Here is a 24,321-nt window from a genome sequence, read left to right on the forward strand (position 1 = left end):
GAATAAATGTAAAAAAAAATTTTTTTTAAATGAAGCATATGACTCTGGGAAAGGTAAAGTATGTTTGAAGCAGGTCCATACTGCTTTGTGCTAGAAAAGGCTGTGGATTCCATAAGGACTGGTCTGCTTTTTCCTTTCTCTTAATGAGACTTCCATTTCTCTTTTTCCTTTCACTGCCAGGAAGCTCAGGGAAAATTTAAAGTTTGGCTTTGGCAAGTATGAAGGCCCTAAAGTAGGCATCACATCTGTGCTTTTGTGTCCTGATTTTGCTTTTCTACTTTTTTTTAAAGTAAACGCCAATCCCAACATGGGGCTCAAATTCACCACCCCAAGATCCAAGAGCTGCATGCTCAACCAACTGAGCCAGCCAAGTGCCCCTGTTTTTCTACTTTTATTTGCATTTTCGTTGGTCCTTAATTTTTAAAATTATTACTATTGTGTTACCTTCATTTTATTTTAAGTGTTCCCATTAGAAGCTGTTTCCAATCCTTTGTGGAATAACATAGGAGTGTAAGTGAATAAGTGAGTGTAATATATTCTACTTTAAACCAAGAGTCAGTAAACTTCTTATAAGGGGTAGATCATAAACATATTTAAACTTTGCATGCCATATGGTCTTCATAGTAGCTACCCAACTCTGTCCTTATAGCATGAGATTGGCCATAGACGGTACATAAATGAATGGGTGTGGCTGTGTTTCAATAAAACTTTATTTGCAAAAGCAGGTGGTAAGCCATATTTGGCCTGTGGGTTTATGTAGTTTGCCGCCCTCTGTTTTAAAAGAATTTTAGAGCATTGGGAAATGGCTTTCTATTAAGTTGGGAAGTACTTGGCTTAGGAAAAAGTGAATTCCCATCTCTAAGAGGTGGCAATTCTGTCCAAGGTGACTAGTTTCCACTTCTGCATGACAGACTGGGAAAGAGCAGCTGCACACACTGTCTGGACCCCTCTTAAGAGGGGTGTGCGGTGCTGGGGAGAAGTCAGTCCCTGACAGAGCAGGCTCTGAAGTCTGCCAGAGAGAGCCCATTGTCCCGCACATTTGTCTGCCCACTCCTCAGGGAGCGGGGCACTGGGGGCAGGGCCCCAGAGGTGCATGGCCAGCTGGGTTCCCCAGCTCTGGCCAATGGGTCTTCGGCTGCTGTGGACGTTTTTCATGGAAGGAATGTGTCTGCAGCTCCAAATTCCCACAGAGAAAGACAAGGGGAATCGTTGGGGAGAAATTCCTGGGCCACATTTTTCTTGCTGTTCATGTGGCCTGAAGCCATTGAACTTGGCCAGACTGCCCAGAGAGGGATTTTACAAAGCCCATTGTCTTTTCCTGGAGTCTCACCCCCACCCCTGCCCCCACCTGCTCTTTCTGCCTTCCTTTCCTCTCCCGCCCCCAGGAGAAATGCAGCATGGGAAAGAGCAGGAGGCCACAGCCATGGCCGCGAGGGCTCCTGCTCCCTGGCCAGGGGCCTGGACAGCTGTAGCACCTACTCCTCAAGGCAGACTGTGGCATCAGGCCTCTCCATGCACTTGGGGGAGGAAGATGGTCTCAACTGCTTGACCAGGAGGCACCAAGTGGGATACTTGCTTCGGTAAGAAGAGCAACACATATTGAGCACCTACTGTATGCCAAGCACTGCTGTGAGCATTCTACATATATTAACTCCATCTCCACAAGAATCCTATTACACTCCTATTTTACTGATGGGTAAACCAAGGCACTGAGATGCTACGTGATTTACCTGGGGTCCCACAGCTAGTAAGTGGGAGAGACAGGATTTGAACTGAGGTGTCTGTCTCCGGTGGGACTCTCACCTGTCACTTCCAGTGTGTGTGATCCCCTTAGCTCAGCATCCCATTTACAGATCGCCCCTTGATGGTGTGTGTGTCTCCACAGTTGAGGCAAACCTCTAGTAGACAAAGCATTTGCATCGGCATGACCTGTGCACCCCAGAAGGCTCCTAGCATCCACACATGCCACAGAAGATGACACCCTCCATCATGAACTGGCCCACCTGGGGTCTGGTCTGTCTGGCCAGAGGCAAGGCACTGTCAGCTGGGGGTTAACTAGCCCTCCTTGCTGCTGTCATCCCTGCTGCTCTCGCTGCTGCTGACAGTGCAGGGGAGGGGCCTCATCAGCAGTGCAGGGGAGGGGCCTCAGCGGGTGAGCCTTCGACTGTTTTCAGCGTGCCAGCCCCTAGGTTTGGCGATTTACATACAACATGCATCACTGACACAACAACCCTGAGAATGAGTGCTGATAACCCCAAGTTGCAGATCAGAAAAGGAGCACATTAATCGGGTAATTCATGTTTGCTACTGGACCAAACAACTGCAAAATGTCAGTGTCTTAACCCTGTGAACACTCTTTCTTGCGCTGGTCACCATCCCAAGCAGAGAAACATGAAAGGCAGAAGGGGAGGGGTCTCTGCTCCATATGGTCATTTGGAGACCCAGGTTCCTTCTAGGACCTCAGTGTCCTCTGGATCTTCTCCTCTTGTCGGAGGAGGGGATAGGGGGCAGGGAGACCTCAGGATTTTAGGGGCTGAAGCACCCTATATCGGCACTCCCACCTGCATTCCATTGTCCTGAGTTCAGTCATGTGACCTGTCTTACTGGTGGGGAGGCTGGGGAACAGTCCGTTTGCAAGGCCACAGGAAAAGGAAACAGGTTTGGCTGAACCCCTGGGGTTCAGAAGATGAGGTGCCATGAGAGGCAGTCAGGCGATTTTGTATTTTGCCACCATACTGAAACGGATGCCAAAGCCGTCTGATCTGACTTCCAACTTCCAACATCTTGGAAGACCGTCAGTCCTTCAATGGGGGCCACGAATGGGGCAGAAGGTCCTGAAGGGCTGTGAAGATTAACTGGGGCGCTGAGAAAAGAATTTCACACATATTCAGTGCCCAACAGCTTTCCCTTTCTTAGAGGATGGGGTGCTGGGCAGGTGGGAGGGCTGGACTGGGAGAATTTTACCCCTGAGGAGGGAGAGGGGGATGCAGAGCCCTTGGGAAGGGGGTGGAGTACTTGTGCTTGCTGCTGCCACCTAGTTGTGGAAGGAGAAAACGCAGGACGACTGGGCTTCCCATTTCTCATTTGGCGGATAAGTGTCCAGGCAATCCCGATGCCCATCCGGCTGCTGAGCAGAAGCTGGCATTGACCATGCATCTCAGGAATAGATGCTGGGATGGGTAGAGTCCCTATGTCCCAGAGTTTTGCATCTCCAAAGGGCCACTTAAGGGCCACTCAGCAGCTCCTCCGGAGTGTTCCACACAGGCCTCAGTGTTCTGTGCAGCCTGGAGGGCTTCCTGCAGATAAGGCAGGGCCTCTGGGGTGTGACTGGATTCCCTTACCTGGTCACTCCCACAGGGTGCCAGGCTGCCCCAGGACGGTGGGCGTGGGGCAGTCCCCTCCCAAGCTGGCTGTAGGGGTGGCAAGGAGATTACAGCCCCGTGGGGATGGGCTGCTGGCACCAGAGAAATGCCCCCATGGGGAGGGACAGGGCTGCCAAGTCTCTCCAGAGACACACAGGACCTCTGGCACATGACCTCTTGCTTGGGGAGACTCCTCCAGCTTCTACAGACCTCTTCTATCAGATCATACACACACACACACACACACACACACACACACACACACACACACACACAAAACTTCCAGGGACCAGTAGGTCTCAGATGGCTGGGTCAAAGCCAGTTCCAGTAACTGCTAACTCCCCAGGACCACTGTTCCTCACCTCCCCAGTTACTCAGTCCTGGGTGGAGCTCACTACCCTCAAGGCCTCTCCTTCCAAGGCCTCAGAACCCTTCCTGCAGCCAGGCCTTGGTCCACCCAACAGATCTGAATTCCAAAACCAAGAAGTATTTTTCAGACTATGGACTCAACCTATTAGGGGGTCATGAAATCAACTCAGTGGGTCTTGACCAGTACTTTAAAAAATGAGATAGAATCACGTGGGCTTAAAAATACCAGGGCTGCCTGGTTGGCTCAGTTGCTTAAGTATCTGATTCTTTTTTTAAAAAAAAATTTTTTTTTTAATTTTTTTTTTTAACATTTATTTATTTTTGAGACAGAGACAGAGCATGAACGGGGGAGGGGCAGAGAGAGAGAGGGAGACACAGAATCGGAAGCAGGCTCCAGGCTCTGGGCCATCAGCCCAGAGCCTGACGCGGGGCTCGAACTCACGGACCGCAAGATCGTGACCTGAGCTGAAGTCGGACACTCAACCGACTGAGCCACCCAGGCGCCCCAGTATCTGATTCTTGATCTTAGCTCAGGCCTTGATCTCAGAGTTGTGAGTTCAAGCCCCACATTGGGTCCCACTCTGGGCATGAAGCCTACTTAAAACAAAATGCCAGGGGCGCCTGGGTGGCTCAGTCGGTTGAGCGGCCGGCTTCGGCTCAGGTCACGATCTCGCGGTCCGTGAGTTTGAGCCCCGCGTCGGGCTCTGGTTTCAAATTCTGTGTCTCCCTCTCTCTGACCCTCCCCCGTTCATGCTCTGTCTCTCTCTGTCTCAAAAATAAATAAACGTTAAAAAAAAAATTTTTTTTAAATAAATAAAACAAAATGCCACTGGGCACTGCATGTGGGAACAGCACCGTTTTTTGAAACCTTTGCCTGGTTCCTGGGGTGGGATGTAATGTTTAATTCTTGTCAAAAAAGTGTGAAAACACTGTGTTGGTGTAACCATCTCACTCCTTCCAGAAAACTTGGGCTCTTTGTGCAAATCAGTCCGCAAATTTCTCCTCCCCCAACTCTTCCGACAGAATCCCCCGTCTGCCGTGTGCCAAAGAAGGGCACAATCTTTGCCAAGCCACTCAAAAAATAAAAAAAATACCACCCACCACCAACAGCCACAAAAGGTCCGGTTAAGAACGGATCCTGGGATGCTGGCTGCTTACTGGTCATGCATTTGCATATCCAAGAGGGCCACTTAAGTGACCCTTCACAGAACAAAGGAGATCAGCTTCTCTCAATTTAAAACAAAGAAAAGAAATCTCTGCTCTGCACATTCCTGCCGTGCAGGCCCTGGGGCGGCCCGCTGGCGGACAGCGCTCTGACACATCTGGCCGATTGTTCTTTCCTTCTCCCAACATTATTCCTTTGACAGTTATTTGTGGAGCGCCACTCTGTGCCAGACACAGGAGACCGGACCAGAGCCCCTGCGCTGGACGCTCCTTCTCAGCCCAGGGCCTGCGTATCTGTGATGAGGGCCCGTGTCCCCCACCCCGCTCTCCAGGCCTCTTCCTCCCAGAAGAAGGCACTGCCCACGGCGGGTGTCTTCTGGCCTGTTTCCACCTGCTCCAGTTCCGCCCCAAGCCCATCAGGAGAAGCCTGGCTCTCCATGACGCTGAGATTCTCAACTATTCTTCCACGGGGAGAGAGGGCGGTCCTCACATGTATTGAGCACCTGCTGCGTCCATAGCACCTGCTATGGATACTGCTGTATCCAACTGTCCCTGCCAAACCCCATCCCGGCCTTTGTTATCACCATCCAATGAGGCTCAGGCAGACAAGGGGACTTTCAAGGCAGTGCTCACAGCTCAGAAAAGCTGGTTCTTCCTGGGTCTCTTCGACTCCTGAAGCTCTGTTCTTTCCACTGGACAGCAGGCAGCACCTGGATGTCACCAGGCGGGGTGCTGCAGGCCGGTATGTCAATGCTGGCTGTGTGCAAGATCGGAGCAGAGAGGGGGTGTAGGGAGACAGGCCGGAGGGGAGGAAGATGAGCCAGGTCTTCTGGGTTTCTGCTCCTGAGAGTGTGGCCTGGATTCCCAAGGTCAGCGAAAACAGGTCCTGCAGAGAAGGGCCTGCGGCTCTGGTAGCTTCCCTCCTTCCGGACTCCACAGCCGCATGGCTTTCCCAGGCCTGCTGTAACAAACTGTCACAGACTGGGTGGCTTAAAACAGCTGACGTGTATTCTCCCCGAGCTCTGGAGGCGGTAAGTCTGAAATCAGGTTGTAGGTAGGGCACTGCTCTCTCTGAAGGCTCTAGGCAGGCATCTGTTCCAGCCCTGCCTGCCGACTAGCTTCTGGCGTCACCTAGAAATCCTTGGCGTTCCTTGGCCTACAGCTGCATCACCTCAGTCTCTGCCTCCATTGGCACGGGACCTTCTGCCTCGTGTGTCTGTGGGTCCGGATTTCCCTCTTCTTCTAAGGGTACCAGTCCCTGGACTTAGAACCTGCACTACTCAGAATCTCATCTTAACTAACTGCATAAGCAAAGACCCTATTTCCAAATGAAGTCACTTTCTGAGGTTTCCGGTGGGCACGGACTGGGGCGGGGACAATGACGACCTCCCTCTTTTCTTCTTATTAAATTTTTCTTAATGTTTATTTATTTTTGAGAGAGAGAGACACAGAGTGTGAGCAGGGGAGGGGGAGGGGCAGAGGGAGGCACAGAATCTGAAGCAGGTTCCAGGCTCCGTGCTGACAGCAGAGAGCCCATCGCAGAGCTCGAACTCACGAACCATGAGATGGTGACCTGAGCCAGTCAGACGCTTAAGGACTGAGCCACCCAGGTGTCCCTGATCTCCTTCCTTTCTAAGCCTTGGTCTCCCCAGCTGTTTCCTCGCACTCAGTAAAGCATCAGGGCGGGCTGTGCCCTAGGGACCCAGAAAGATGTCACTGACCTTCAGAAGAACTTCCAAATCTGGAATCTTTTAACTGATTATAACCCTAGTTCTTAATATTGTTATTCCAGAATAACGTGCTTTAAACAGATTTTTTTAATTAGATTTTCTTAAATGTTTATTTTTTTTTTCAACGTTTTTTTTATTTTTGGGACGGAGAGAGACAGAGCATGAACGGGGGAGGGGCAGAGAGAGAGAGGGAGACACAGAATTGGAAACAGGCTCCAGGCTCTGAGCCATCAGCCCAGAGCCTGACGCGGGGCTCGAACTCACGGACTGCGAGATCATGACCTGGCTGAAGTCGGACGCTCAACCGACTGCGCCACCCAGGCGCCCCTTAAATGTTTATTTTTGAGAAAGAGAGAGAGCCCAAATGAGGGAGGGACAGAGAGACAGAGTGTGAGCAGGGGAGGAGCAGAGAGAGAGGGAGACAGAGAATCCAAAGCAGGCTCGAACCCACAAACTGCAAGATTGTGACCTGAGCCAAAGTTGGACGCCCAACCAACGGAGCCACTCAGGTGCCCCCAAATTTTTAAAATTTAAATCCAAGTTAGTGAACATATAGTGTAACAGAATAACATGCTTTGAAAAAAGTGCTGAACTATGGGTATTTTTGTGAGATATATATATATATTTGTGAGATATATATATATGTGTGTGTGTGTGTATCCACACATACACACACACACATATATCAGGATAATTTACACTCGGGGATATACTACAGTAGAATTTGGATCCAGTAAAGGTAACCTTGTTTAGAAAATGTTTTTCTATTTCTCCATCATCCACAGGGGAGGAAGAAAACCAAGGTGCCTCTATTGCAACATAAATCCTTGTTCTGGTTCAAACACCTTCCAAACCAGTGGCGTTCAAACACAACAGCCTGGAAACTGCTCCAGGCAACCCATCAACCTAATGCATTCGAATCTCTACCTACCCAGGGGAACGCTGGAGAAAGTGAAGGCAATCCAGAAACTGTTTCTTTGAAATAAAACCAGAGCTGGGGCACCCAGGTGGCTCAGTCAGTTGAGCGTCCAACTCTTGGTTTCAGTTCGGGTCATGATCCCAGGGTGTGAGGTCAAGCCCTGTGTTGGGCTCTGCGTTGACAGCATGGAGCCTGCTCGGGATTTTTCTCTCTCTGTCCCTCTCTTCCCGGCTCTCTCTTTCAATATAAATAAATAAACTTTAAAAGCAAACAAACAGAAGAAATAAAACCAGAGCTCCCAATCGATGAAAAGATGTAGGACCTGCTAAGGACAACAAAAGGGGGGATAAAAAGAAAAATCTCGAAAGTATCGAGTGAGAGACGGATTGCTTGAGGATGAAGAACTGAAAGGGTAATATTGGGCGTTAAGCTTGAAATTTAGCCTGGGACACTCTCCTCACAGGGCAGAGTGAAAATTTCATGACAGCTAGAAAACATGCACACAAAAACAGGCTCATGATTCAAGAATAGCGTCAAAGGGGGGCGCCTGGGTGGCTCAGTCGGTTGAGCGTCTGACTTGGGTTCAGGGTCATGATCTCATAGTTGGTGAGTTGAAGCCCCGCATCAGGCTCTGTGCTGACAGCTCAGCCTGGAGCCTGCTTTGGATTCTGTGTTTCTTTCTTTCTCTGCCCCTCCCTTGCTTGCGTACGCTCTCTCTCTCTCTCTCAAAAAAAAAAAAAAAAAAAAAAAAACATTAAAAAAATTAAAAAAAAAGAATAGCATTAAAGAGTATTTCGAGTGTTCATTATTAAAATTTTCTTTATTTTATAGGGTTTGGTCTGTTATTTTTGAATATTTTATTAATTTAACCTAATAATTTATATTAGAGGGGCAATGTCTTTAGTGCGTATATTTCATAGGTTTATGTTTTTATTTCATGCTTTTGATACGTACACATTTTCAAGGGTATAAAATACTTAGCCTCACTGAATCTTAACAATTTAGGTATTATGTACACCTTTATATGGGAAATACTGATAATTAACATAATCACGAATTAATAATCAACATAATTAATGTTGAAATTTTAGAAAGGCAGGGAATAAGTACCTGCATACCTGTGTGTTATTTCTCTCTGGAGCTGCAGCAACTAATGTCCTACCAATTAGCTACTGCTGACCATGTGCCGGGCATGATACCAAATGCTCTCCCCGGAGCTGCTTTTATGGAGGCGATTTCACAGATGAGGAGCCTGAACTTTAAGGGGTTGTGTGACTCACTCAGGACCACAGACCTGGGGAGAGGCTGAGACGGGACTGGATCTCAGACAGTGTGACAGAACACCTCACCCTTAACCCCAACCCCACATGACAAATAACTGGAGGTATTGAATGATTCGGCCAATATACAGTGATCACTTGCTAGCCATCTTTCGTTTGAGCTTATCATGAGCCACACTAGGGTTCAGAGATGCAAACCTTTATAGAGAGATCAGGCACGTAAGATGAACTGAGGAAACAGGTGGAGATATAGTAGGGAGTGGTGGGGATTCTGGCCAAATGGAGATCACTCAAGCTCTAAGAGGGAGCTGGTATTGCGCCCCTGCTAATTGTTTATACAGAGAAAGCAGACCCACATTTACTCTATAGAAATCTATGTTTTCCACAAGTTGTTTTTTTTTTCTGCTTTTAGAAATATTTCATGAGCCAAACAAAATACTTCCTATGGGCCAGAATCAGCTCATGGGTAATTGGCTTTGATCTGTCCCTCGGTTTGTAGCCTAAGAGCTAGATTGAGTTTCTTGTCATTGTCTGCCTCTCTCTACCACTGCTTTCTGCTCTCTTCCTGCTTTTTAACTTTTTTATTTTGAGAGACAGAGAGAGCATGAGCAAGGGAGGGGCAGACAGAGAGGGAGGGAGAGAGAATCCCCAGGAGGCTCCACACTGTCAGTGCAGAGCCTGACGTGGGGCCCGAACTCACGGACACGGAGATCGTGACCTGAGCCGAAACCAAGAGGTGGGACGCTGAACTGACTGAGCCACCCAGGCGTCCCTGCTCTCTTCCTGCTTTTGAATTAGTACTTCTTCATTGGTTTAACTTATCGAACACCTTCAAAAGCCAGGCACCAGGCTCTGAGGTCACAAGTACAATCCTTGCCTGCAGAAGTTCATGGCCCATGGCTGGGTAGCACGAACAGTAGTCTGCTGGAGAGCAGCACTTCCCGCATTTGAATGTGCACACAAATCATCCAGGACACCTTGCCATCACACAGATTCTGCTTCAGGAGTTCCGGGTGGGGCCTGAGAATCTGCATTCCCGGCAAGCTCCCAGGTGATGCTGATGCAGCGGGTCCACCGACCACACCTTGTGTAGGAAGGACCTGGACTTAAGGGTGACCTTTCGTCTAAGAAAGTTCCTAAGCTGAAGACTCGCTGGGCTTGGCTTTTCAGAGGTGACCTGGGCCGTCCAACCTCCCCACCCACTAATCCCCTGCCACATTCCTCCCCTCATCCTAATTTATCTCGAGATTTAGTCTAGCTGAGATCACTTGTGAAGAATTTTATCTACATCTTTGTTCTGAGCTGGCACTGAGCACGCCTCCTCCTGCACATCGCCCCTGCCCTATCTGGTGCGTGTATCTCTCTCTGAGGAATTTCTGTCTGGGCCCCTCCATGTCTCAGAGCCGTGGTACCCAGCACCTGCCTGGGCTCCTGCTGCAGCCTGCTAAGGGTGCGACTTGGAGTGGGACCCACCTGGATAGACCCTGGACTCTACTTTGTATTAGTTGTGCGACCTTGGAAAAGCTGCCCCTCTGTGCCAGTTTCCGCATCTGTACATCAGGGATGTAATGTCCACCTGCCAGGGTGTCAGGAAGATTGGGCCAATACACTGTAGAGTGCCCTTCTCACCTGCCTTTCGAAAAAGAAACTCGATCACTTTAAGAATCTCATGTTGCTTTGTCCTGAAGAAAATACTAACATAAGGAACCTACTGCTGCCCGAGGAACATGATCAATTACAGTTGGAGGAATTAGAAAGTCTTCCTTGGTGAGTGGCCTTTCATTCAGTCGGCAAACATGTGCCCATTCCTGGTCTACGGCCAGATGTGCAAGGGACAAACCATACAGAAGCCGGGCAGACCTGTGAACGGTCACCAAAGGCGGGTGAGTGTCACACACAGGTGTCTGCAAAGTCAGGCGGTGTAGAAGTAAACCACTGGCAAACCTTCAAATAATAATCTCGATGTATTTTCAGGTGAAACACTTCTGAGAAACAATGGGCCCAGTTGTCAATCAACAAATACACCACAAATACACACAAAAAAGTGACAAAATTCAGAGAAGGTACTATTGTTATACTTTTTAAAAGCTAGATAACTGGAGCCATTGCTTTAAATTTCAATTTTAAAATACAAATTTTACCTGAAAAGGTGTCTGGTGGCTGAAGAAAAGCACACTGAACGTGTTAGTTGGAAAGGTTACCAACCTACTTAAAAAAATAAGTTTATCTTCTGTTTCTTAGTTTTCCAGACGCCCTGTTATACTACCTGTTGAACTTCGTGATGTACTCAACACAGGTATTATCCTAAGTTACAGGTGCACAATGTTACAACACTGTGGGGTAAGTAGGTACTTGGAAAACCCTTTTTATTTTGAAATAATTCTAGAATCACAGGAAGTTGCAAAGAAATATACAGCAAGGTCCCGGTGCACCCTCCCCCAGCCGCCCCCATGGGAACATCCCACATAACTCTAGCACAATACCAAAACTTGGAAACTGACCTTGGGACAATCCACAGAGCTGATATTGTGTGTGTGTGTGTGTGTGTGTGTGTGTTGAGGGGGGCACTATGCAATTTTATTGCACATGTACCTTCATGAAACCATCACCACAGTTAAGATACTCAACTAACCATCATCGTGAGTCTTTCTCTGCTACCCCTTCATAGTCTCACCCAATTCCTTGCCCCCCATTCCCAACCCAATCTGTAGATACTTAAATTATCCGCATTTTGTGCATGAGGGAACTGAGGCACAGAGAAGTCAGCAACTTGCCCAAGATCACGTAGCTAGTAAGTACTGGGCCTGGCTTTTGAACTCTTTCTCATGAAGAAGCTTACTGTGGAGGGGGGGTTGGGGCGGAGAGCTCAGAGCTGCAGGTAAGTGTGGTGGCCTCCAGCCTCCTCCCGTGTTGGGGACAGCCCTGTTTGCATAAGTCTGTCCTAGTGTGGTGCCAGAATTAAACATGGCCCCGGATGTCACCTTCTTCATTCCAGACTCATCTCTGTAAGCACAGCCTCTGGGCTCCTTACCCCTGAAGTTCCCCCTCCGCTGTCCTCCAGACTGGTGGCAGAATTAGTGGGGCCCAATGCAAAATAAAAATGCAGGGCTCTGCTTTAAAAAGCAGGAAAACAGTGCCATTGAAGGTATTAAATATGGAGTTTATTCCTTTCTTTTGTGAGCTCTCTTTTGACCTGTCAGAGGGTGGTTCCTGGGTCAGCAGCATCAATCGGCATCACCCGGGAGATGGTTATAAATGCAGATTCTGAGGCCCCACCCCAGAATTCTGAAACCAGTAAGTTTGGGGATGTGCACAGCAGTCTGGGTTCTAACAAGCCCTCCAGGGGATTCTGGTACACACTGCTGTAGAGCTAGGGTCCCTACTTTTTTTTTTTTTTTAAACAACAGACTAAAGAAATTTGAAATCTTATTTGAAGCTTGCTTGTATTTGGCAGAAAAGAGGTGAGGGAGAGAGAAGGAAAGAAGGAAGGAAGGAAAGAAGGAAGGAAGGAAGGAAAGAAGGAAAGAAGGAAAGAAAGAGAGCAAGAAAGCAAGAGAACGAGGAAGAAAGAGAGAGAGAAGGAAGGCAAGAAAGACACAGTGGAGGGTGGGGGAAGGGTCCCCTGCACATCTATAGGTCTTAGTTCACCTGATGGTCACAGCTATCTTGCCAAGTAGGTAGTTTTATTTCTGTATCGGATAATGAAAAGGAGACTCAAGAGAATTTAAATTATTGGTCCAAGTTCTCCAAATTAGTGAGCGGCAGAGCTGACATATGAATCTGGGTCTGTCTGATTCCAAAGCCTAGGCTTTTCCCTCAATTTTTCTTCCTCCCTCCCCACTTCTCTGTCATTTGGAGGGCGCTCGCTGAGCACCTGTTCTATGCCAAGATTTCACTGAGTCCCCTCCTCATTGACACTCACTGGGCAATGCATGTCCGCCACACGCATATGGCTGTCGCACACTGGAAATGCGGCTAGTGTAATTGAGCGACGGGCTTGTTCATTTCATTACCAATGTGGCTTGCATTACGTTTCTATGGAACAGAGCTGCCCTGGAGCCTGACTTTGGCCAAAAGAATGAACTGCACGTTCCTCTTCAAGGGCATCTATTTCCAGGGACACTGGGGGTAGTTTCCCACACCTGGTCCTGTGTTTAGTTGGGAAAAGTGAGGTTAAAAGACAGGAGGGCCAGACCACAAAGCAGGAAGTCCAAGCAACCCCTCTCGGATTTGCTGATTCTCCCGCTCCCAGGGGTGAGGAGCGTCTGTGAACTTCTCATCTGATTTCATTTCTAGTCTTTACCCATCGTCTGGCGCGCCGCAGGCAAACTCAGCGGGGCCGCGCGAGGTCAGGCTGATACGCAGTCTGGCTGGTACCAGGTGCCGAGATAGGCTGAGATCGGCATCCCGCTCAGGAGGCGGCTAATGGGGTGAGCGATGCTCTGTGGATGTCAGGAGCCCGGTATCAGTCTCCTTCCACGGGCTAATCTGTGTGTGCTGGCTTCGTTTCAAGGTCAGGCCTCAGAGATAGCGGGTGGCAGTTCTAACTGCTCCAAGCTGCATGCCGGATAGGGACAGGCAGCCGCAAGCTCAGTGCCCAGAGTGGCTTCAAAGACCCTGTGCAGCCATGAGAAACTGCTGGAGCCCATTCTTTCTGGGTGGCACCTTGGAGGTCACCAAGACCAGCCCTCTTATCATACAGGTGGGGAAATGGAGACCCAGAGAAGGGAGGAAACCTGCCTCAGCGAGTCAGGGGCTGAGCTGGGTCTGGACCAACTGGGTCTGGACCCACTGCAGAGACGTTGAGCGTGGTCCGGACCCTTTCATTGAGAACTTGGCACATGAACTTATAACTGCACAGAAAGAATCACGGCTGGGCTCTGAGCGGCCGGGCTTCTGAGTTGCCTCCTGCTGGGTCCCTGTGAGTGCGTCAGCAGGTTCTCTCATCCTGCTCCTCCTGGGGCAGAGTGGTCTTCTCTGCAGACACCGGTGGGGTGAGGGTGTCGAGAGTAGCATAGGTGGTGGCAAAGATGAACCCTCCTCATCTCCTGCCTGGTCCTTGCGACGCACCCATCACGACCCCTGGTGCTCTTTCTAACTAAATTACAGTTGTGGGTTTAGTCATCTCTCCTACCAGCTGAAGGCTGGCTAGAGCCAGATGCCACGGGGACATGCATGTCCCGCTGGGAGAGTGCAGAAAACAGGCACGAAGGGAGACGGTGCCTGGGCTCGGTGTCCTGACTCCTCCCTGGACCTTCCTTTCTGCATGCACACACCAGCCGCTGCATCCCTGGCACGTGTGGGCACGACTGACCACGTCTCCCTGATTTCCATGTGGGGCTACTGCTCGCATTGCATATACCTCAGCCCTCAACTCCCAGTTAGAGCTGAAAACCCAAGAGGTCGGAGGCAGCCCCCACACAGGCTGACAGCCCGCAGGGTGTTGGGGAGCTGGGGGGAGGCAGTCCGCCAGCTCCGTGGGAGAGTGGAGTGCCTGCTGACCTCTGAACTGGGTGGCTCCCGCCGAAGTCTCCAGCACTTTATCTTGAGAAAGATAGTCTGTGGGCCCAAAGCAGACAGGCATTCTGCCATGGGAACTGGGCCCAGACTTTAGAGCAGCCATTATACCCTCCAAGACCTCCCGCTCAAGAAGACAGCACTTTCCTCCTTCTGTTCTCTCAGATTCAGGGCAGTTACTGTTCCTGTCCCACAAGGGCTTATCCCTAGTCCCACATGCTGAGGTCCTGGCACCCCCAGGAGGAAATGTGCCCGCACAGGCACCCCATCTTGGGGCCCTGGTGTGGTTGTGCAGAAAGGGCCAAGGCCAATGCTGTGACACTCAGCCCTCGGAAAAAACAGAACCACAGACTGTGTCTGGTGCAGTGTGTATTTGGTGGAGACTGTCACCTGTCACCTGTCACCTCCCCTCCCTTCCTGAAGGCATTAGAGTCCCTTGCTTCCACTGTGGGAAGCTTCAGTGGGAGGGTCTGTCTGGGTGCTGGAGGTGGATGGGCCTTTCCTTACCACTCTAGTGTCACCAGGCATAGGTCCATGGCCTCAACACAAACACCAAGACTCTGGACTTGAACAAATGACTCCAGGACTGAGGGGTCAGCGGAGATTCAACCTTTCCGGCACACAGTCCTGATCTGCTTTCTGTTCCTGCCTCCAGGACCACTGAGCCGCCCTGCTGCCTGCCTCTTCCACGGGTAGCTCTCCAGCTTCCAGAAGATTCTGTGTGGCCCCACAACCTCTGGCCAGTTCTCCCTTTGCCTGAGTTAGCCTGAGCTGGCTTCACCTGCAATCGGGACTCTTGAAAGACACACCCAGTGATGGAGGAGACATGGTGGCCCATCAGTTAGTCACCAGAAAGATCTGAGGCTCCCATCTAAATCCCTGTAGACAACTGTCCTGCCTCCCTTTGGCAACACTGTGCTAATACCGGAAGAAGAATATCTGAGACACGTTGCACTGCTTTATTGATTACCTAATTCGTTCTATCAGACACAAGCGTCTTGTGGATTTAGCAACCCTTTTGTCCACAGTACCAAAGGAGGCCTCTCCACTCCTGGCTCCATTCTGTTCCTGCGTATCTAGAGGGAGGCCTAAACGTGGCCTGGGAGCAGAGGCCCCCTTTGCCAGCACTGGGAGCCCAGAGAGATCAAGTCTGCAAGGGGCAGACAGTTTTCAAAGGGCTGGGAGGCGGTGGGGTTTGCCAGGTGAAATTCCGGTCACCAATTCCACGTCGCCCAGCGACACCAGCTGGGCATCCTACCACTGAACTCTATATTCACACTATCTACCTGGAGAAAATGTCAGATCCCACAGGTTAAGGGTTCAGTCTTACAAGACTGCTCCGCTCCCCGCTGCAGATGCCGCCTGCAAGGCCACGCGGTCATCCGTGCTTCTGACCAATGGGCCGTAGGTCTGACCAATGGGCCGTAGGTCCAAACAACCCCTTCCCTGGCTTTGATTAATTTGCTAGAGCGGCTTACAGAACTCAGAGAAACCTTTTCGTTTCTGGATCACTGGTTCATTATACAAAGATATAACTCAGGAAGAGCCACGTGGAATTGCTGCATAGGGCAAGGTATGCGGGAAGGGTTGGGGAGCTTCCGTGCCCTCTCCAAGTGCATCATTCTCCCCAAAATCTCCACGTGCTCACCAACCTGGACGGTGTCCAAACCCTCTCCTTTTTGTTTTGTTATGGAGGCTTCATTACATAGGTATGGTTGGTTCCCCTCTAAACCAGTCTCAAAGGAGGGGCTATCCCAAAGTCACCTCATTAACATAACAAAGGGCACCTTTACTTAGGAAATTCCAAGGGTTTTAGGAGCTCTGTGCCAGGAACCAGGGCGAACATCAAGTATATAAATATCTATCCATCTGTCTGCCTATTTATCTTTCTTAATCCAAATCACAGCATCAGGCCAGGCAACTAACTGTCTGGGCAGAAGAGACCAGGTGGGAAGGAGACCCAGGGTCCTCTGATCCCCTGTCCCTTTCTGGGGCTTGGCTCCTTCCTCCTGATCCAGGAGCCAGGAGTGTTGGTGCAGAGTGGGACTCTGGTTTAGAGGTGCCTCATGCTGCAGTCCCAGCACTTAGCGACTGTGGGCACACGGCAACCATCAGTGGTGTGGCCTCGCTGAAATGTGCAGGGATGGGGGTGGGGTGAGGGTGGAAGGGTGAGTAGGTAGGGGGGGCCTGTAAGGCCTGTCATGTAATTGGCAGGTTTCTCCACTAGAGGGCACTCACTGTATAATTTTTCCTCTTCTGTTTACTTTCAATTCTATCCTGATGAAAAGTTGTGACTTTTCCTACCGTTGAAGAACAAAAATAGAAGTCTAACTTAAAATTCATGTAGATATTCTGATGCATGGTTACACTTGGGTTCTACCACATTTCCAAGAGTTGTCAAGCGTTTCCCCCTCTGGGACAGCGGGTGTGGTGGACACGAGCCCCACCTGGCCGTTTGTAGCCAAAATGATTTGTCCAACGGAGATGATTGAGCCCTTCCTGCGCAGTGCCCCACAAAGGTTGGCTGGACCCCTCTCTGCCCACCACCAACCCGCTTTCCTTGAGCGGCCTCACAGCTGCCTTCACTCTCACCCCCAACATGCCCCACGGCCTTCAGGAGGGCAGCGTGTGCAAATGCAAGAGGGCAGTGATGGGTGGCTCTAGGGACCGGCTGAATCCGGTGCTTAGACCACTGCTGGGCTTGGGCTACAGGGCTACGGGGGGGCCTGCCTTTTTATAACTGCATCCCTAGACCTCCTGTGCCCAGGTGGAAAGACACTAGGTCCTGTACCAGGTGCCAGTGCTGGATAGCAGCTCTGAGCCCAGGGGGCCAGCCCTGACCCCCTAATACCATCTGGCTGTGTGTCCTCGGGCAAGTCATATCCTCTCTAACCCCCAGTGTCTTTTTAAATAAAATTTTCAACTTTTATTTAAAATCAAATAAAGTACATCCTGGGGTGGCTCAGTCAGCAGGTCATGATCTCACGGTCATGAGATCAAGCCCCGCGTGGGGCTCTGTGCCAACAGAGTGGATTCTGTCTCTCCCTCTGTCTCTGCATCTTCTTCTTCCCCACATGTGTGTGCATGTGCTCTCTCTCTCAAATAAAAAAAAAAAGTACTCCTCCCTTGGGGGGATGTTTTGAGCATTGTGGTAGGCAGAATAATGGTCCCACAGATATGTCTGCTTATTTTTTAAAAAGTTTTTTAAATGTTTATTTATTTTTGGGAGAGAGTGAGAGAGACAGAGCACAAGCAGGGGAGGGGCAGAGAGAGAGGGAGACACAGAAGCCGAAGCAGGCTCCAGGCTCTGAGCTGTCAGCACAGAGCCTGATGCAGGGCTTGAACTCTCGAACCGTGAGATCATGACCTGAGCTGAAGTTCGACGCTTAACCGACTGAGCCACCCAGGCACCCTAGACACGTCCGCTTCTTAATTCCCAGAATCTGTGAATGTTACCTTACGTGGCAAACAGGTCTTCTTCCCCTCCAGAGTGAAAGAAATCCTTGTAAATAGCTCTGACCCAGATAAAGAGCCTGCACACTGGTCATTTTTCCCCATCTAGTCCTTGGGGCACACGCTCAGTGCTTTTGTGAATTCATGGCTAGGGTGTGTGGATCTCCTCCACCTTTCAGTTCCAGCCTCACCTTCTTCCTCCCTAATTCCCAGGCGCAGGTCCCCTGGCCCCTCCCCCAGGCCTCCCTTCCATGCCCAGCTTCCCCTTCCTCAGATGGCAGGGCCCTCCACCTCCCTGCCCGCTTCATTTCTATCTTCTTTGCAGAAGCCTTTACCCCTGTTCCATGGCCAGCCAAGCCCCTCTTTCTTTTCCACTCCACACTCCGGGACCCCTCAGTTGCCACCTTCTAACGTGCAGTTTTAGTACCAAGGTTTTTGCAGTAGATTCAATGCCCACGTAGGAAACGCCAAATGAAACCAGGGATACTTGCATTTTGCATACAGGGCATGAACTTGGGGAGGGGCTTCCTGCCTGTTGCCTTCTGCCTGTGTCTTCTGGAATTCCCAGTAAAGACAGAGCAAAGGTGAACAGATCCCTGCCCCGGGCTTGGTGGCACTCACTGCTGCTCCCCGCGGGCCGCTGCTGGCTGGCCTGAGCCTGGGCTGAGAGCCTTGGTGTATAGCAGATAGTCAGGCCACCTCATCAGACTGGTGGGGTGGCCGTGCTGCTCGGAGATGGTAAACCTGTTGGCTCACAGAGCCCAGGGAGACCCGAGCACACTGAGTTCACAGCCACGACTTCCCAGAAGGAAGTCTAAATTTGGACGGCACACTGCAGGCATGTGATGACTAGGTGGCTGTAGCCGATTCCCTGCCCAGAACCCCGGCTCTCACTGCTCCCATCCATGCGGGTGGCCTCTTCGCTCAAGTGCCTGCAATGCTCCCAGAAGCCTTCTGTCTGCAGGGAGCTTGACCATGCATAGGGCAGGCCAGAGGTGCCAGAGTTAGCTCCCGGGAAGCAGCTGGTGGAACTAAGGGGGGTAGCCCCCAGCTTCTTCCCTTCATGGGCGGGACACCTCTGAGGCCTGCTCCCCACAGTCCCCACAGCCGCCCCTGGAGTTGAACCCTGGGTCCCCACAGCAGCAATCCACTCACTAGCACACCCGGAATGGCTTTCCTCCCTCCCTGTTCCCTCCCCCCTGCTTTCTGGGAATCCCCTCTGAATAAACAGCTTGGAGCCTGGTCTCAGGCTCTGTTTCTGGGGGAGGCCAGGCTACCCAAAACACCCGACTGCGGAACCAGCCCTTCTGGAAGCAGACGGGCTCATCTTCAAGACACATCTACTAGTTCAATAACAATCACATTTGAAAACTGGGAATAAAAAAAAAAATTTGTAGCTGCCAACACCATAGCGGTTCCTTGGATTAAAATATTCCCCTTCCTCCCACCACAGCTCAATTCTGTTTTGAGATTCATGATAAAGCTTATTTTAAGGCTCTGTATCTGTGCTAGTGGGTTTTCCCTGGACTTATTTGCATATGATCCAGTTGTTGTGTTTAGACCTTCGTCCTAAGATATCCCCGTTGCCTGGTTTCCCTTGTGCTTATGGTGAATTTTAAAATCCAATTTCCAAAAGCTAATTACCCAGACAGTTGACCGGATTTTCTGATATGCCCCCAAATTTGCAATATCCTCTAGATGTGTCCCAAATTTCTGAGTAGTGCTTGGCGACAGCGTTGATGTTCCTACAGGGAGGAGCATCCTGAAGGAGATCGGCCCTTCTAGGCCAGAGGCCCCAGCAGGGCCCCAGCACAGAGCCTACAGGTGCTCACGCCTACCTGGGCTGATCTCAAAGAGGTGCTTCCCTGCGTCCTCGGGGCCAGGAAGGAGTTCAGTCACCCGGGTCCCTTGTAGAGAAATAAATCCCTAAAATAAAGAGACAAACACAAACACGGGAGGCATGAGATAGCAGGGGAAGGATTCCTTCCTGTGGTCAGGGCTCCTGGAGAGAGAGGGTGGGGCTTCGGGATCAGGCCCCAGCAGGAGCCTGCACGGGGTTCCCGGTGGACCGGGTTGGACGTTAGGGTGTACACACGTGGTTGGAAGAACTCTGCCAGACGGCCTGGAGGTGTTACTCCTTCATTAAGGCACAGAAATGCACATCTGGAGCAGGGAGGAAGGCCCCCATTATTACCCCCTTCCACCCCCCTCACCCCACCCCGTTCTAATGCAGCCATCTGCAGCCTTTCTGGGGCACAAGGTTAGGTTCTGGAGGGTCAGGGAGAGGAAGGCTGTCACTGGGGCTGGCTTCTTGTATGTAGCTGTCCCTGAAGTGACATGGGAGGTCAACAGCTCTGTGAGTCCGGTTCTGCCCCCTCCCAGAAGGTGGGATTTTCTTTCTTGTTCAGTGGGAGTCAGCTAGTACGCAGGAGGTACCCAGCACAGATCATGCCGTGTGCCTGGGGTATCTGTGTATGTACATGACAGGGGGTGGGCCCACCCTACTCTCCAATGCTGAAATCTGGTAGGCTAGAAGATGCAGGGAAAGACCATGGGGTACAGGGACAGGTACTCTGGGTTTGGGTCTCAATCCTGCACTTTTGGGCTGTGTGACCTCAGGCAGAACACCTAACTTCTCTGAACCTCAGTTTCCACATCTGGACAATGGCATAGTAACTCCCACTTCTAGGGAGCATTGAGACACCAGATTCCTGTTCAGGAGGTCCTGCTCGAGATGGGTACTGTCACAATCACCTTTACTCTAGCCCTTCCTCCTCCCCCCCCCCCCCCCCCCCCCCCGGCCCCCGCAGCACTAGGCAGGGCCTCCTTTGTTCCCTTTGTTCCCTCTCTCTGTTAACGACTGATCTCTGCTGTGACTTTTCTTCATTTTGTTCATGTTCAGATTTGTTCATTTAAGATTGCGTGTCGCTCTGACTATACATTTTTCGCTCTCTCCACGCAAAACTTATTTTAAATTCCATTTCTATAGCGTACCTGTCTGGGCTTAAATCCTGGCTCAGTTACTTAGTGGCTGTGTGACCTCGGACAAATTGCTTAACCTCTCTGTGCAATCTCGCAAAAACCTCATTCGTGAAATAGGAATGATAATAGTACTTTGTGGGGCTGTTGTGAGCGTTGGAAGAACGAATCCCGGGAAGGCCTTACGGCAGTGTCTGCAACATAGTAAAGCACGCTTGCATCTGTGTTTGCCCAGGTGACACTCCTGTGTGTGCTCACAGAGTGCTCATCTCCCCACGCCATCTTTTCCAGGCAATTCCTGGGTGTAACAGGAATGCAGGTGGCTGGAGCCTCTGCATGACTGCTGGCGTCTCATGCTGAGGGGAGATACATGGACGTACCTTTTCTCACAGAAGCCACGTGAAGGCAGGACAATGTCTTTGCTTTAGAGAAATTACAGCAATAGACCAGAGAACCAGCTGGTAACTGTTGTAACTGAATGATCAGTTACTTTCTTGCTAGAGAATCTGGAGCTACTGGGAATAAATTAGGAGTGCAGCCCCTGCATGGGGAGACGTGCTCATTAGAGGGCGTGGACAAGATCCATCACTGGCTAATGGGATGATCTCTGGTGTTTGCTGTTTCAGTAACTGGGCACTTTGCTTTATTCCTCTGTTCCTCAATAGCTGCCACCCATAAAATGGGAGTAATATTGTTGACACTGACATTACTTTTTATTCCAGCTAAATAGAAAAGCAGTAATAGCTACTGTTTGGGGAGCTGGTTCTATGTTCCCGGCTCTTTGTTTAATCAATGCCGGATTGTTTGTTTAAATCTGGAGGCCTCATGGGGCAGGTACTACTATTCCCCTCTTCCTGGACGAGCAGCTGGAAGTTGGAGAGGTGGAGCAGCCAGCTCCTTGTCCCACTGCTGGCAGGGGCAGGCTGGGAGGTGCGCCCAGCCCTGGCTGACGCTGGAGCGCCTTGCCTCTCATTTGTGATAGCAGCTGCTGACCAACATTGCGTGTAAGACGCCGTCACGGAGAGCCAGGCGGTGACTTTGGCTCACTCCGTGAATCCCAGTGTGGTTCCTACCGCAGCAAGAGACCTTCAGCATTGGCTTTGGGCCGCCCACATCCCTCCTGCCTCCACGAGTCAAGAGCCCGGCTTTGATCCCAGCACTGTGCGGGCACTGGGTGGAGGTGGGGGACGGGGAGATAACAGAAAGATTTCTGGAAAATGCCCAAATTATGTAGACATCCCATGAACATACTTCTAAATAATCCATAGGTCAAAGAAGAAATAAAAAAAATCAAAAAGTACTTTGTACTGAATAAAAACAAAAACACGACGTATAACAATTTGTGACATGCTTTTCAAGAAGTGCTTAAGGGCTAAGTGATAGCACTCAGGGCTGATATTTGGAAAGAAAGGCCTTTGAGGCCTCCACCTTGAGAGAGTACGTAAAGAAGAGCAAGTGAAACCCAAAGTAAAAGAAAGAAACAAATGAAGACCGGAGTGGTTACAAATAAATGAAAAATAATAGAGAAAAATCAAGGAAACCAAAAGCTTGTTTTTTAAGGAGATCAATACAATTGATAAGCTTTTAGTCAGACTAATCAGGAAATTACCAATAGCAGGAATGACAGAGGGGACATCACTGAAGATTCTTCAGATATTAGAAGGATAAGGTAATATTAAGAACAACACTATGCTAGTAATTAGACAGCTTAGATGAAATGGACCAAAAAGACACAAACTATTGAGGCTCCCTTAGGAAGAAATAGCGAAATAGCCCCATATCTTGCAGAGAAATGGAATTTGTAGCTAAAAACTTCCCACAAAGAAAACTCTAGGCTTAGATGGCTTTATTACTCAATTCTGTCAAATACTTAAAAAAAATAATACCGATACTATCCACAGGGTTTTTTTTTTTTTTTAATTAAGAAACAGGGCCTATTTTCCAATGCATTTTATGAGGCCAGCTTTATCTTTACATATAACTAGCCAAAGATATTACAAGAAAAGGACATTACAGATTAAGATCCCCCAGAAACATAGAGGCAAACATTCTCAGCCAGAATTTAGCACATCAAACAACATATAAAAAGGAAAATATATAAGGAACAACTGGCAAACTATAATTCACCATATTAATAAAGTAGAAAAAGGATAAGATCATCTCAGTAGACATAGAAAAGACATTTGAAAAAAATTCAAATCCATTCCTGATTAAACATGTCAACAAATTAGGGATAAAACCAACTTCCTCAACGTGATAAAGGGTATCTATAAAAAACTAAAAGCTAACACCATACTAAAAGTTCTTCCCCTAAGACCAGGGTCAAGACAATGGTGTTTATTCTTACCTCCTATGAAATATTATACTGGAGTCCTAGCTGCTATAGCAATGTGAGAAAAAGAAAAGTTGTTCAGATTGGAAAGGAAGAAGTAAGGGGCGCCTGGGACGCTCCGTTGGTTAAGCGTCCGACTTTGGCTCAGGTCATGATCTCACGATTCATGAGTTTGAGCCCGACGTCAGGCTCTGTGCTGACAACTCAGAGCCTGGAGCCTGCTTTGAATTCTGTGTCTCCCTCTCTCTCTGCCCCTCCCCTGCTTGCACTCCATCTCTCTCTCTCTCTTTCAAAAATAAATAAACATTAAAAAAATAAGGGGCGCCTGGGTGGCGCAGTTGGTTAAGCGTCCGACTTTAGCTCAGGTCATGATCTCACGGTCCGTGAGTTCGAGCCCTGCGTCGGGCTCTGGGCTGATGGCTCAGAGCCTGGAGCCTGCTTCTGATTCTGTGTCTCCCTCTCTCCCTGCCCCTCCCCCATTCATGCTCTGTCTCTCTCTGTCTCAAAAATAAAATAAACGTTAAAAAAAAAATTAAAAAAAAAATAAAATAAAATAAAAAGGAAGACGTAAAAGTTCTTTCACAGACAACCCATTGTCTATGTAGAAAATCTGGTGAAAACCTACAGAAACTAAACTACTAGTTTGGAGTTACTAGAACTAATACATGATTTTGGCAAGGTTGCAAGGGTACAAGAGAAATGCACATAGCTGAATCATATTTCTAGATACTACCAGTGAACAACTGGAAACTCAAAATCAAAACCATTTTTAATTTATATCAAAAATATGAAATACTTAGGGTAAGTATGGCAAAAGATGTTTAAGATCTGTTCACTAAAATCTATAAGTGAAAATGAAAGAAGATATAAATAAATGGAGAGAGACACTGCGTTCATGGGTCAGAGGACCAGTCATTGTTCAGATGTCAATTCTCCCCAAATTGCTCTCTAGATTGAATACAATCCCAGTCAAAATCCCAGTGGGTGTTTTGTAGAAATTGACCAGCTGATTCTAAAATATAAAGGACCTGCCAATAGCCAGACAACTCTGAAACAGCAACAAAGTTGGATACCTAATACTGCCAGATTTCAAGACTTATTATAAAGTTATAGTAATCAGAACTGTTATGATATTGGCATCAAGATAGACAAGTAGATCAATCAAACAGAACAGGGCGTTTATACACACACATACACATAAAAGTTGTATATATAT

General features: G+C 49.3%; 1 protein-coding gene across 10 annotated transcripts in view; it reads right to left on the reverse strand.

The window, feature by feature from the left end:
- Nucleotides 1-24,321, reverse strand: part of ARHGAP22 (Rho GTPase activating protein 22) — a 176,855-nt gene that overhangs the window by 74,206 nt on the left and 78,328 nt on the right. For all 10 annotated transcript variants that reach the window (XM_045437974.1, XM_045437972.1, XM_045437981.1 and 7 more), the window contains one exon: nt 19,633-19,720. In XM_045437974.1, coding sequence (XP_045293930.1) covers nt 19,633-19,720 — 88 coding nt within the window. The remainder of the gene's footprint in view (nt 1-19,632; nt 19,721-24,321) is intronic.

Source organism: Leopardus geoffroyi, chromosome D2, assembly GCF_018350155.1.
Source record: "Leopardus geoffroyi isolate Oge1 chromosome D2, O.geoffroyi_Oge1_pat1.0, whole genome shotgun sequence".
NCBI classification, from domain to species: domain Eukaryota; kingdom Metazoa; phylum Chordata; class Mammalia; order Carnivora; family Felidae; genus Leopardus; species Leopardus geoffroyi.